The following is a 15630-nucleotide window of genomic DNA, read 5'->3' as shown; positions in this document are numbered from 1 at the left end:
TATCAGATATAGAATCCCACAGGTAATAGTATTCTGCATCCTTATGCGTACACCTAGAATTTAAATGTATAAGGATATATTAGTGTTCATTAAAGGCTATCATTGAATACACTCTATTGGTGACAGATTCCAACTGATTCCTTAATCTTTAATATCCTCACTCAGTTTTGGAAGTTTTAATGTTTTTAATTCATTTTTTGGTTGTGAGCACCATTGGCTAGGCCACTATTCATTGTCAAACTCTAATTGATCTGGAGAAGAGTGGTCAGCCATCTCATTGAACATTTGCAGTCTTTTGGCTGTAGGGACACCCATAATGCACTGAGGAAGGGAGTTCCAGAATTTTGATCCAGCCACTGTGAAGGACAGCAACTAATTTCCAAGACAAGGATAGCATGTGACTTGGAGGAGAACTTGCAAGTGGTGGTGTTCACATGTGTCTGCTGCATTCGTCCTTTTAAATGATAAAGGTTTGGAAGGTACAGTGAGAGAAGCTGTATGAGTACACACTCCTGGCACTATGCATTGGTGGTGAAGGGACTGAATGTACACTCATATGACTAATCTGAGGAATTAGTCCTCCTAATTTAACCCTTTTAGCCCAAGTGTAATGTATCAAACCTGTGCTGCACCCCATCTCCAATCCATCCTTCTTGATAGTTCCTAAACTAAATGCAGTACTTTAAATATGGTCTAATCAGACATTTTCTGTGACTGTTGTGTAACGTCAAATCAGGTTGGACTCTAATGATTTGCTAATCAGATATGTCACAACACTGGTCTTTTGCAAGGTTTTTGTGCCTTTGAGATTTTTTTCAGAGCGGTTCTAACAACCCAAGGTTCCACCATGTCTGAAGTTTGAGTGGTTCACTTTGGCCTTTTTGTTTACCCCTAAAAGATAGTGCTTCAGGCCAAAAGTTTTCAAGTCCTTTTAATAAAACCAGGATAAAACAAGGGGGCGTGGCCAGCTCTCTAGCGGTGCAGTTCTATTCAGTTTGGGGGTCAGTTGATTCCGAGTCATAGTTGAAACTGGAAGCTCTCTCTCTTTTCTTCTGCCCTTCTGACCTTGTAACCTGTAAGCTGTTTGTGTCATTTTTACTCTTTATGCTAAGGGATGTACTTATTGGAACTGTTGCAAGTATTTTTGGAACAGCAGCATTAAGCCAGGTTTGGATAGGAGAAGTTATCCAGTATTCTCTTTTCTGTTCTTTGTGTTTCATTCTGTGATTTTGGAAATAAATTGTCAATCGAACCAGCTAATTCACTTCAGCAATATCCACTAGACACTTGGCTAAAACAAAGAGCAAAATTGCTTAAAAATGTTTTCAGGGGTCAATAGACAATAGGTGCAGGAGTAGGCCATTGTGCCCTTCGAGCCTGCACCACCATTCATTATGATCATGGCTGATCATCCTCAATCAGTATCCTGTTCCTGCCTTATCTCCATAACCCTTGATTCCACTATCCTTAAGAAATTTATCCAATTCTTTCTTGAAAGTATCCTGAGACCTGGCCTCCACAGCCTTCTGGGACACAGCATTCCATACACCCACCACTCTGTTCTAAGTGGCCTACCCTTTTTTTTAAGCTGTGACCAGGTCGGGCCTGGTCCATAATAGATATTGCCCGTTTTGCACAATTACCTAAAATAGTTATCCAAGAAGGATAATGTAAAACCTCTAGGATCATTCAAGAAGCATTCAGATACAGTAATGGAAGCATGAGCAAGATAATCTCATGTCTTCCCTCATCAGTACTTGCCTAATCTTTATTAATTGTATTTTTGTGCACTAAACTTAAGGTTACACGTAGGATAGCATCCAGTTACAATTCCAAAGGAATTCAGTAAGAAGCAAAGTTGTCCTCTCTGTAAGCCAGCAAATCCAGTAGGCTGACCCATAATTATTTCCTCACTTACACAATGACAAAGAGTGCAAAATAATAATGAATTATCTTATCATTGGCCAATGGTGTGCCAAGTTTTTTTTTTAGTTGTAATCAGGTGTCAGCACAATTAATTAGAAACTATATGATTAAACAGCGCTGTATGGAACTAATTTCAAACCTAGAAGTAATCATTTTTCCATGTGAACAACAGTCCAAAATGGATAATGGGACACAGACAGAGAGAAAACTAGTTTATAACTTAAGAACATAGGAACAGGAGTAGGCTATTTAGCCCCTCGGATCTGTTCCACCATTTAATGAGATCATGGCTGATCTGTGGCCTAACACTATTCACCTGTCTTTGGTCCATATCCCTTCATATGTTTGCCTAACAAAAATGTATCCATCTCACATTTAAAGGTAACAATAATCCAGCATCCATTGTCATGTGTGAAAGACAGTTCCAAACATTAATTGTTTCAAACAGATTTGGAAGAAGACTTAGAATATCTAAGGCCAGTTGGAATGCTATTAATTTAGGCCTCCTTCAAAACTTCCAATGAATGGCAGACCCCTAATATTGTTTTGGGTACAAGTACACATCATACTAAATATCACTCAGACAATATACATTCATGGTAATACAAGATTAGTCAATGGGACTACTCCCCCTAATTTAACCCTTTTAACCCTAGAGTAATCCTTTGTGATGTTTAGTTCCAGAATTAAATGCAGTAGAGTCATATAAATATACAATCATGGAAACAGATCCTTCAGTCCAACTCATCCATGCCGACCAGATATCCCAACTTAATCGATTCCCATTTTCCAGCATTTGACTCATATCCCTCTAAACCCTTCCTATTTATACATCCAACCAGATGACTTTTAAATGTTATAATTTTATCAGCCTCCACCACTCCTCTCACGGCTCATTCCATACATGCACCATGGTCTGCATGAAAAAGGTACCCCTTAGATCGCTTTTAAATCTTTCCCCTCACTCGAAAACTGTGGCCTCTAGTTTGGGACTGGTCCTACCCTGGGGAAAAGACCTTGGCTATTCACCCTATTAATGCCCCTCATGGCTTCATGAACCTCTATAAAATCACCCCTCAGCCTCTGATGCTCGAAGGAAAACGGCCCCAGCCTCTCCCTATAGCTCAAATCCTCCAACCCTGGCAACATCCTTGTAAGTCTTTTCTGGATGCTTTCAAGTTTCACAACATCATTCTGATAGGAAGGAGACCAGAATTGCATGCAATATTCCAAAAGTGGCCTAACCAACGTCCTGTACAGCTGCAACATGATCTCCAAACTTCTACACTCAGTGCACTTACTAATAAAGGCAAGCATACCAAATGTCGTCTTCACTACCCTGTCTACCTGCAACTCCACTTTCAACGAACTATGAATTTGATTCAAGGTCTCACTCCCCAGGGTTAAATGTATAAGTTCTGCCCTGATTTGCCTTTCCCCAAAATGCAGCGTTTCACAGTTATCTAGATTAAACCCCATCTACCACTCCTCAGCCCATTGGCCCATCTGGTCCAGATCCTGTTGTAATCTGAGGTAACCTTCTTCGTTGTCCACTACACCTCCAATTTTGGTGCCATCTGCAAATTTACTAACTATACCTCTTATGTTCACAACCAAATCATTTATAGAAAAGAAGAAAAGTAGAGGACCCAGCACCAATCCTTGTGGCACTCCACTGGTCACAGGCCTCCTGTCTGAAAAACAACCCTCCACCACCACCCTCTGTCTTCTAGCCAGTTCTGTATCCAAATGGCTAGTTGTCCCTGCAATCCATAAGATCTAATCTTGCTAACCAGTCTCCCATGGGGAACCTTGTCAAACACCTTACTGAAGTCCATAAAGATCACGTCTACAGCTCTGCCCTCATCAATCCTCTTTGTTACTTCTTCAAAAGACTGAATCAAATTTGTTAGACATGATTTCCCACGCACAAAGCCACGTTGACTATCTCTAATCAGTCCTTGCTTTTCCAAATACATGTAAATCCTGTCTCTCAGGATTCCCTTCGACAACTTGCTTACCACTGACGTCAAGCTCACCTGTCTATAGTTCCCTGGCTTGTCCTTACCATCTTTCTTAAATAGTGGTACCATGTTAGCCAACCTCCAGTCTTCCGGCACCTCACCTGTGACTATCAATGATACAAATATCTTACCAAGGGGTCCAGCAATCACTGCCCTAGCTTCCCACAGAGTTCTAGGGTACACCTGATCAGGTCCTGGGGATTTATCCACTTTTATGCATTTCAAGACATCCAGCACTTCCTCCTCTGTAATACAGACATTTTTCAAGATGTCACCATCTATTTCCCTACATTCTATATCTTCAACCGTCCTTTTCCACAGTAAGCACTGATGCAAAGTACTCATTAGTATCTCCCCCATCTCCAGCAGCTCCACACAAAGGCCACCCTGCTGATCTTTGAGGGGCCCTATTCTCTCCCTACTTACCCTTTTGTCCTTAATGTATTTGTAAAAACCCTTTGGATTTTCCCTAACCCTATTTGCCAAAGCTATCTCTGTCCCTTTTTTGCCCTCCTGACTTCCTTCTTAAGTATACTCCTACTGCCTTTATACTCTAAGGACAAAAAGCATTGGACCCAGCACTCATCCTTGCACACCCCGCTAGTTACAAGCCTCCAGTCTGAAAAGCAACCCTCCAACACCATCCTCTGTCTCCTACCTTCCAGCGAATTCTATATCCAAGTAGCTAGTTTTCTTGAATTCCATGTGATCTAGCTTTGTTAACCAGTCTACCATATGGAACGTTGCCGAATGCCTTACTGAAATCCATGTAGACAATGTCCACTGCTTGGTCTTCATCAATCATCTTGGTCACTTCTTCAAAAAAACTTAATCAAGTTAGTGTGACATGATTTCCCACGCACAAAACCATGTTGACTATCCCTCGTCAGTCTTTGCCTGATGTCAGCTCACCGGTCTACAGTTCCCTAGCTTTTCATTACCACCTTTACTTTAATTGTGCTCTAACCAGACTTGAAGGATTATGGAAAAATTCACTTTTTTGTGGGAATAGCTGGAGTGGCAGTCTCTATATAAGAAGTTGTTGAAAGGTCCCTGTGGATATTGAAGATTTTTTTTTAACAAGTCTGCCTGGAAATTATATGAGTACTGATAGAAATAGGTTGCTTTGCCATAGAACCTTGCTGAGACTGTTCCAACAGTGATTGGCTTGGAAAGAGTGCGATGGTATCTGAAATCAGTTAGAGAGGAAAACTCAGCAAGGAAGGGCTATCCAGCTGATCTTCCTAAATAAGATACCACATATAAGACAACATAATGAGAGCCCATGGTGTTGAGGGCAGTATATCAGCATGGATAGAAACCAGACAGGAAAGTGGAGGTTAGGATTATCAGATTAGCATGATCTCATTGAATGGTGGAGCAAATTCAACACACTGAGTGACCAATTTCAGCTCCAACGGTCTCTCTCATTTCTGAAAGAAACTCTTATTGAGTTCAGAATGCGACTTATTTCTTCTTCTCAAAAGTGGGATATCAGGAACTTCTCAACATTGTACCTCCTGAGCAAGGCATGTCTGGAAGCTTCAGAATTCAGAAAAACCTTTAAATGGTGCATAGTTAGTGACTGGACCACACGTACCTGAACATCAGTGCAACAGATTCCAAAGCAACATTATGCTGTATCCTTGTGCCTTTAGGAATAACCCATTGGCTGAACTCAGCAGAGAAATCTTTACTTTTTGTTTTTCCCAAGGAATGCATGCATGTATTTTGGGGATATTTGGAGGGATATTATATTTAGACTTCTATATTACTGACTGTGCCCATTAACCAATTACTGCATCTTTATTGAATACTTTTTCTTTTGATAGGGTAAACCAACAATTGTGTTTATTAAGAAACCTAATAGGTAGACTTTGCTGTTTAAAATCTGGTATACATTAAGTATTTAACAAGCCATCAGCAAAAAGTATTTTTATTTTATGTTGTAACCAATACAGTGATGGAGCTGGAGCATCGGTGCACTCCTCCAGCCTGGGTCATGACGACATATGTTACTAAAATGTGGAATTAGGGGAAGAGATTTGTCTCGTAACATCCAATTAGTGCAAATTTCATATTGGAGTTCCTGATGGAGTGCTACATGCGTCTATTGGATATTCTGATGTAATGCAGGTTTGGTATTGATCTATCTGATGAGAGCTTTCAGCTGGTTCAGAGGATTTAGTGCAGTTTCCTTCTCATTGGATTCTTCTAGTAAATGACGATTTAGTCCCTGTTCAAAGCACACACTCTACTTCAGCATACCCAAGTCTGAGCAGCAGGGGATGCTCATGATCTTTCAAAGGGAGACAAGAGACTGGGAAATCTTCTTCCCAAAGGGGATACTGAAAAAATTTGGCCTCTTTCACTCAAGTATTTTTTCTTTTCCTTACTTCTGAGATAATGTCAGTTTTCACTAAATGCACAGCACTCCATTATGCTCAAACAAAACAGATTTATAAAAGGGTGCACAGGGTTTGGTTTCCACAGTAGTGTGTTTAACCCTCAATCTATATCCACTTAATCCAAACATGTTTGGAATCAGACACAGAAGAATAACAGGAATGATTTTCACTCGCATCGGCTAATAGAGCTTCTGATTCTAGGGTATTTCTTTTCCAAGACCACAACTACATGGCAAATCAGCAAGGAGAGGGAATGAACTACTTTAATTAGTGACTAGTGAGGTTTGATTAACAACTCTACTGGGAATACAACAGGTTCTGCTAGTATTAATGCGGTGAAGCAGAAGATTACTCACTCATCCTCTTTGTTGTTGCAATTGTTGAAGTTGAATTTTGACAGGAGCCCATAGCTGCAGCATTTCAGAATATAAAAATGTGAAAAAAATGCAACCACTTGAAATTGCCAGTTAAATTGTGATAATTCAGGGTTTGGAACTGGTACTTCCAGTTGTGCCACAGTGGGGTACCGTAGATTTCAGGCTTGATACTTATATTTTACACAATTTCCTCAAAATATGAGTGCGAAATTACCTGTTGCCATAAATTGATGAGCATCAGTAATCCAAGGAAAAGGTCATTTGATGAAACAATCAAACCCCTTTTTGGTAACATTTCAAATCCAACTTCTGCTATCACAGATATCGTACTTTCTATCTCCAGAAACAATCAAGTTTCTTTCCCAATTGTATTTGTTCTGGTAATCCCCCTTGGTAACTCAGTCCATTTATTAAAATATCCTTAATCTAAAGAACTTCCCTTATTAATTTTTAACTTTAATCTTTAGTCTTCAACTTTTTAACCTTTCTTAATGTGAAAGGTTGCAGGGAGCATGGTTCAAAATTTCCAATTGGTGCATCTCCATAATATGCACAAACATTTGGAAAAATCACCACCACTACCATGCATAACTGCAGAGCAGGAAGGAGCTGTTGCCTTGTTGTATTGGTGTGCCAATTAGTAACTACTTTGAATTATTAATATCACTTGGTTTCATAGTTCTCAGTTAATGTATGCTATGATGAAACAAAATTAGATGGGAGCATGTGTTGTGTGGAGATGATGCAGAGAGGATTCAAGAGGATTTGGACAGGCTGTATCAGTGAGAACAGCTTAGCAGATGAAATACATTATAATTTGGATATGTGAGGCTACCCACTTTGGTAAGAGGAATGGAGGCGCTGAGTATTTCTTAAATCGTGAAAATTTGGGCATGTTCAGGTCTGTCGGGTGTCCTTTCTCTTGAGACACTGAATGCAAACATGCAGGTGCACCAGGCCATTAAGAAGGCAAATGATTTGAGTAACAGGAGTAAAGGTGTTCTATGTACCCTTGGTTAAACCACATTTGGTAATATTGTATGCTCCCCTTACTTAAGATAGACCTGACGCAGTGGAGATTCACCAGAGCAATTCCTGGAATGGCTGGACTGTCCTGTAAAGAGATATTGAAGACACCGTATTCTCTGGAATTTAGAAGAATGAGATGGGATTTCATTCAAACTTATAAAATCCTTCAATGGCTAGACTGGGTGAAAGCAGAAAAGATGCTTCACTTGGCTGTCGGGTGGGAGTCATCTAAAACTATGGGAAAATCTCAGAATGAGGAACAAGATATTTAAGACTAGGACGAATAGGAATTTCTTCACTGAGTGGATGGTGAATTTTGGAATTCTCTACTCCAGAGGATTGTAGGGGCTTAATCATGGGTATGTTCAATTGAATTCGAAATAGTACTGCTCTCAAGGATATGGGGATCGTGTGGAAGAGTGGTGTTGAGATAATTGATCAATTATGATTTAGAATGGAAGAGTAGGATCAAGGGGCTGGGTAGCCTACTCCCACTCCTTTTTCATACGTTAGCTTTAAATTGTGTGATCTCACCCTAAAGCTTTGTGTTGGTAAGATTAATAGGTAAATATGAATCTGACACAGAAACAGGCAATGCTGAAGAAACTCAGCAGGTCTGGCAGCATCTGTAGAAAGAGAAACAGTGTTATGTTTCAAACTTAAAAACTCTGATAAGTGTAACATGTCCTTTTCCTAAATGCGGCAAAAAAATATACAAATACCAAGCACTTTGCAAACTGACAAAAGCTTTAGGCCTTGAGTTCAACATTTGCTATTCCAGTAGAATAGAATGAGACATCTGTCACAGTTCTACTGTATCCTTTTAGCCAACCAGCTCTGTGGGAGAAATCATTCATTCGCATGTTTATGCGAACAATTTTATTTAGATTTTTAATTCTAAGTGAGCTCTGACAAAGCTATGCAGTGAATGACTGTGGTAAATAAGATGAAATGAGGAATGATGCAACAGAATACAAAGAATCCAGTAGAGTCATAGAGTCAGATGTACAGCATGGAAACAGACCCTTCAGTCCAACCTGTCCATACTGACCAGATATCCCAACCCAATCTAGTCCCATCTGCCAACACCTGGCCCATATCTCTCCAAACCCTTCCTATTCATATACCATCCAAATGCCTCTTAAATGTTGCAATTGTACCAGCCTCCACCATTTCCTCTGGCAGCTCATTCCATACACGTAGCATCCTCTGCGTGAAAACGTTGCCCGTTAGGTCTCTTATATCTTTCCCCTCTCACCCTAAACCTATGCCCTCTGGTTCTGGACTCCCCGACCCCAGGGAAAAGACTGTCTATTTATCCTATCCATGCCCCTCATAATTTTGTAAACCACTATAAGGTCACCCCTCAGCCTCCGACGTTCCAAGGAAAACAGCTCCAGCCTATTCAGCCTCTCCCCATAGCTCAGATCCTCCAACCCTGGCAACATCCTTGTAAATCTTTTCTGAACCCTTTCAAGTTTCACAACATCTTTCCAATAGAAAGGAGACCAGAATTGCATGCAATATTCCAACAGTGGCCTAACCAATGTCCTGTACAGCCACAACATGACCTCCCAACTCCTGTACTCAATACTCTGACCAATAAAGGAAAGCATACCAAACGCCTTCTTCACTATCCTATCTACCTGCAACTCCACTTTCAAGGAGCTATGAACCTGTACTCCAAGGTCTCTTTGTTCAGCAACACTCCCTAAGATCTTACCATTAAATGTATAAATCCTGCTAAGATTTGCTTTCTCAAAATGCAGCACCTCGCATTTTTCTGAATTAAACTCCATCTGCCACTTCTCAGCCCATTGGCCCATCTGGTCCAGATCCTGTTGTAATCTGAGGTAACCTTCTTCGCTGTCCACTACACCTCCAATTTTGGTGTCATCTGCAAACTTACTAACTGTACTTCTTATGCTCGCATCCAAATCATTTATGTAAATGAAAAAAAGTAGAGGACCCAGCACCAATCCTTGTGGCACTCCACTGGTCACAGGCCTCCAGTCTGTAAAACAACCCTCCACCACCACCCTCTGTCTTCTACTTTTGAGCCAGTTCTGTATCCAAATGGCTAGTTCTCCCTGTATTCCACGAGATCTAACCTTGCTAATCAGTCTCCCATGGGGAACCTTGTCGAACGCCTTACTGAAGTCCATATAGATCACATCTACTGCTCTGCCCTCAATCTTCATTGTTACTTCATCAAAAAACTCAATCAAGTTTGTGAGACATGATTTCCCACACAAAAAGCCATGTTGACTATCCCGAATCAGTCCTTGCCTTTCCAAATACATGTACATCCTGTCCCTCAGGATTCCATCCAACAACTTGCCCACCATCAAGGTCAGGCTGACTGGTCTATAGTTCCCTAGCTTGTCCTTACCACCCTTCTTAAACAGTGGCACCACGTTTGCCAACCCCCAGTCTTCCGGCACCTCACCTGTGACTATCGATGATACAAATATCTCAGCAAGAGGCCCAGCAATCACTTCTCTAACTTCCCACAGAGTTCTTGGGTACACCTGATCAGCTCCTGGGGATTTATCCACCTTTAACCGTTTCAAGACATCCAGCACTTCCTCCTCTGTAATCTGGACATTTTGCAAGATGTCACCATCTATTTCCCTACAGTCTATATCTTCCATATCCTTTTCCACAGTAAATACTGATGCAAAATATTAATTTAGTATCTCCCCCATTTTCTGTGGCTCCACACAAAGGCCGCCTTGCTGATCTTTGACGGGCACTATTCTTTCCCTAGTTATCATTTTGTCCTTAATATATTTGTAAAAACCCTTTGGATTCTCCTTAATTCTATTTGCCAAAGCTGTCCCATGTCCCCGTTTTGCCCTCCTGATTTCCCTCTTAAGAATAATCCACTTTCTTTATACTCTAAGGATTCACTCGATCTATCCTGTCTATACCTTACATATGCTTCCTTCTTTTTCTTAACCAAACCCTCAATTTCTTTAGTCATCCAGCATTCCCTATACCTACCAGCCTTCCCGTTCACCCTGACAGGAATATACTTTCTCTGGATTCTTGTTATCTCATTTCTGAAGGCTTCCCATTTTCCAGCCGTCCCTTTACCTGCGAACATCTGCTTCCAGTCAGCCTTCGAAAGTTCTTGCCTAATACCATCAAAATTGGCCTTTCTCCAGTAGAAATGTGAACAGAAGATGTTGGAAATACTCAGCAGGTCAGGTAAGAAGTACAGTAGTATTGTTTGCAGGTTGTGAAATGGGTCCAAATGCCAGGCTATACTCCAATACATTCCTAACCAATGCAAGCACAAGGACGATCCATGGAATTGAGCTGTTATTCCTTGGCACCAATCTGAAACACATCGATCAACTCTGTTGGGAAATATGGTATAATTGGCTTTTGAATGCTTTATTCAATTTGGGTTTTGCTTTGGAAACCACGTTTAGCCCTTCAGAACCTGTGGGCTCACTTCAAGCAATCCTTGAAACAAGCTGCTTTGAAGATCTCTTGTGATGCAGTGGTAGGGTCCATACTTCCAGCTAGGAGACCTGAGTTGAAGTCTCACCTGCTTCAGAGGTGTGTACAGACTGATACAAAAATATATTCAAACGACTACTGGGGTAGAGAGTGGAACTTACCTTTTGCTCTTTCCTTGATGCTCCAGATTGCCAATAGCTGATTGGGTGTTGCTCTCCCGACTTGACACGTCCTTTATCTCTGGTCCTCGAAAGCGTTCCAAAAAAGAATCTGGCCTCTGATCTTCACTGTGCATTTGTCGAGTTGTCCAGTTCCTCACCATGATGACGAAATGAGTGAACCTAAAGAAATAATTCACTGCATTATACACACACAAGTGGCTAGCTGCAGTGTTGACATGGCCAGTCTCTCCACTGACACGTTTGTAAAAACATTGACCAATCACAGCGCAAAAAGCAGCTGCTCAACCTGTCAAGCAGGAACTGGACCTCCCACTCCCTTTCCCACATCCCTACAATGTTTCTCCTTGTATGCTTAATTTGGAAACCCTGGTTGAATATGCCTCCACCTTCCTTTCATATGTCCTCCTATTTTGTTGATATGAAAAGTTTCTATTTATGCCATCCTAAGCCCTCATGATTTTCACTTCAATGCATTGCACTATACTGACTGTGAGACCGCCACTGAACCTACCTTTATTTAACATTTGTCTGTTGCTTTAAAGAGAGCATGGTGCTAAGTTCCAAGCACATGAAATGTAAGATGCTTGACTAGATGAAATAAAATGAAATTATCATAGTCTAGATTAGATTCCCTAAAGAAACAGGCCCTTCAACCCAACCAGTCCACTCCAACCCTCCAAAGAGTAACCCACCCAAACCCATTTCCCTCTGACTAATGCACTTAACACTACAGGCAATTTAGCATGGCCAATTCACCTGGCCTGCACATCTTTGGACTGTGGGAGGAAACCCACACAGACACAGGGAGAATGTGCAAACTCCACACAGACAGTTGTCCAAGGCTGGAATCAAACCCAGGTCCCTGGTGCCCTGGTGCTGTGAGATTGCAGTGCTAACCACTGAGCCACTATGCTGCCCCATTCTGCTTAATTATCATTGGCAGAGCCTTTAGCCATTGTCCACAAAAAGACCATAGGCATTCCTCTCCATTAGAGAGATAGATTGTTTCATAACTTCAGGGTCAGCGTTCACAGTGAGTGTGGGGCAAGGCAAGGCCAGGAAGCAGGTCCTTTCATAGCCAGTATAGGTATATTAGAATGTGTAGCAACCAGGTTGATAAATATATAATAGATACATAGAAATCTGGTAGTTAAAAGAATTGAATTAATCTTACATATTCATTTTAGTTAATTGGAGCACAAAAGGAGATCTTCTTCATTATGCTGGTTTAAGCCTCATTCAAATGCTTGCTTTACACAATCTCATTTAACCTGTTTCATCTTACCAGAGCGGTCTTTCCAGATGGTGACAATACCTGGCTAAAGCTCCTCTGCCTGTGAAAGAGCTCCGGCGGGATTCAGGCTGTCCTTTGGTCTCCATGGAGGTAACTCCCTGCAGTTCAGAAGATGTGTCCTCACACAGTGAGTGAGTCCTAAGCGGAAAGCCAATCAATCACAGGTCAGCCTTTCTGACATGCTGCACAAATTCAAAGTATAACTGATAAGATTTTTCTCTTTTCTATCAGATCACATTTCCTCAAAGAAAAATGAAATGTTGAACCAGCCACAAATTGACTTTAAGTTAAAAGTGTCTTAAAATGCCATTCTGAGTTCAGAACAATGAGCTTTAAACAGGATATTGAGTTCAGAACAACGAAGTTAAGATTAGATTGACTTAGACAATAGACAATAGGTGCAGGAGTAGGCCATTCTGCCCTTCGAGCCTGCACCACCATTCATTATGATCATGGCTGATCATCCTCAATCAGTATCCTGCTCCTGCCTTATCTCCATAACCCTTGATTCCACTATCCTTGAGAGCTCTATCCAACTCTTTCTTAAACAAATCCAGAGACTGGGCCTCCACTGCCTTCTGGGGCAGAGCATTCCACACACCCACCACACTCTGGGTGAAGAAGTTTCTCCTCATCTCTGTCCTAAATGGCCTACCCCTTATTTTTAAGCTGTGTCCTCTGGTTTGCAACTCACCCATCAGCGGAAACATGTTTCCTGCCTTCAGAGTATCCAATCCTTTAATAATCTTATACGTCTCAATCAGATCCCCTCTCAGTCTTCTAAACTCAAGGGTATACAAGCCCAGTCGCTCCAATCTTTCAATATAAGATAGTCCCGCCATTCCAGGAATTGACCTCATGAACCTATATGCACTCCCTCAATAGCCAAAATGTCTTTCCTCAAATTTGGAGACCAGAACTGCACACAATATTCCAGGTGCGGTCTCACCAGGGCCCTGTACAGCTGCAGAAGAACCTCTTTGCTTCTATACTCAATCCCTCTTGTTATGAAGGCCAGCATGGTATTAGCCTTCTTCACTACCTGCTGTACCTGCATGCTTGATCTGTTGTTTCATCGGAAACCATTTACAACATTTAAAACTGAATGGTTAGGGCTGACTGGGTTCAATTACAGCACTTTTGTTGGTTATCATCATGATATATGAATGTATAAGACATAATATCAATAACCTTCCCTCCATCATAAGGTCAGAAGGGGGATGTTTGTCAGTGGACAGACAATGGTGAGCATCATTCGCGACTCCTCAAGTACTGAAGCAGTCCATGTTCAAATGCAACAAGATCTGGACAATATCCAGGCTTGACCTGACAAGTGGCAAATAACATTCACGCCATACAAATGCCAGACAATGACCATCACTAATAAGAGACAATCTAACTGAGAATGTGTATCGAGTATAAGCAGGCAGAGAAAGAATTAAGTTCTGAGTTTTGTGAAACAAGGGGTCCAGCTGAGCATGACTCAAATCAGATAAGAACTTACAGTTAACAATGAGGTGCTGGAGGCAAGGTTAATGGGTTAACAAGGTGGAAAAGAGTCATTACGTACAGCCATTTAACAATATTGGAAGCATTCAGTACGCAAGGTCAGCCAACAAGGGGAAAAGTATCCATTGTATGAATCCATTTAACAAGGTTAAGAACTTTCTTTGCATAACAGTAAAGGGCTTGGTCTCTGTTATTGATACTCGTTAATTGTCATGGTTACCCAATTAATATGTATGTTGCCTTATCTGGATGCTCCTCCCTGTAAAATTACTATATAGTTCATTGAGAAACTGCTGTACTCCCCAGAAAAGACCGAGAACTCATGTCTCTGTGCACATGGGTGATCATTCTCTCCCCCTCCAGGGCCCGGAATAAAGATGAAGGGGGTAAAACTATACTGTGTCTCTGAGCATTTTACTTTGACTGAGGGGGGGAAACAAGATGACATAACAACTGCCCCTTGACATTCAATGGTGTCATCACCACTGAATCCCCCACGATCAACATCCTTGGATTACCATTGACCAGAAACTCAATAGAGGCAGTTTTAAAACAAAGAAATTGCGAGTAACTCAAGTTAAACATCACACACCTAAACACACACACCAAGCCCCTGCTACCACATTCTGATAAATTCGTGGAATAAGGTACCAGCCACAGCTTTTGAAAGAAACTGTGTAAGGAAGAACAATAGGATGATGTGTTTCTAATCGAGAAGAGGTATGTTGACCATATGATTGAGCAAACTGATTAGACGTAAGGGCCCTTTCCTGTAAATCAAAATTTAATTTAAAAGACTAAATAAAAAACACTTGAACAACAAAACATGCAGAACTGTTACTGTTTGGCAAATGACATAAAGTTTATTGTTGAGGTTGATATATTTTCCTGTTGGCTAACTGTACACTGTCAAGACTGGCAGTTCCATTGTGGGAGTGATGCACTCCCATACACAGACCCTGGGCTTAATTGTCCACTTGAACTCCAATATACCTAGTAACCAATGCTGTTGATTCTAAACTGGGCTGACAAATGGCAATCTCAGTGGGAGGCTGAATCATAGAGACAAAACAATCATAGTGATGCACATTCTCCCCGTGTCTGCATGGGTTTCCTCCCACAATCCAAAGATGAGCAGGTTAGGTTAATTGGCCGTGCTAAATTGTCCGTAGTGTTCAGGTATGTGCAGGTTATGGGCATTAGTCAGAGGTAAATGTAGAGTAATAGGGTAAGGGATGAGTCTGAGTGGGTTACTCTTCAGAGAGTCGGTGTGGATGTGTTGGGCCAAATGGCCTGTTTCCATACTGTGGGGATTATTTGAATAAAACAACCTAAATTACTCCGGTCCCATTTGCCAGCACTTGGCCCATATCTCTTTCAATCCTTTGTATTCATAGTCATAGACATGTA

The 15630-nt window shown here is 41.3% G+C and overlaps 1 protein-coding gene across 3 annotated transcripts in view; it reads right to left on the bottom strand.

The window, feature by feature from the left end:
- cnga3a (cyclic nucleotide gated channel subunit alpha 3a) overlaps window positions 1-15630 on the bottom strand; it is a 54232-nt gene that overhangs the window by 17515 nt on the left and 21087 nt on the right. For 2 of the 3 annotated variants that reach the window (XM_043692266.2, XM_087988352.1), the window contains exons 3-5: window positions 12733-12849; window positions 11397-11576; window positions 6715-6768 (exon numbers count right to left, since the gene is read on the bottom strand). In XM_043692266.2, coding sequence (XP_043548201.2) covers window positions 6715-6768; window positions 11397-11576; window positions 12733-12849 — 351 coding nt within the window. The remainder of the gene's footprint in view (window positions 1-6714; window positions 6769-11396; window positions 11577-12732; window positions 12850-15630) is intronic. The other variant, XM_043692268.2, reaches the window with a different exon arrangement.

The sequence above is a fragment of the Chiloscyllium plagiosum genome, unplaced genomic scaffold, assembly GCF_037043375.1.
Source record: "Chiloscyllium plagiosum isolate Xiang-an unplaced genomic scaffold, Cpla_swu_hap1 HiC_scaffold_6, whole genome shotgun sequence".
NCBI lineage: Eukaryota > Metazoa > Chordata > Chondrichthyes > Orectolobiformes > Hemiscylliidae > Chiloscyllium > Chiloscyllium plagiosum.
Note: the sequence above shows the minus strand (reverse complement) of the source record. Positions and strands in the feature narration are given on the sequence as shown.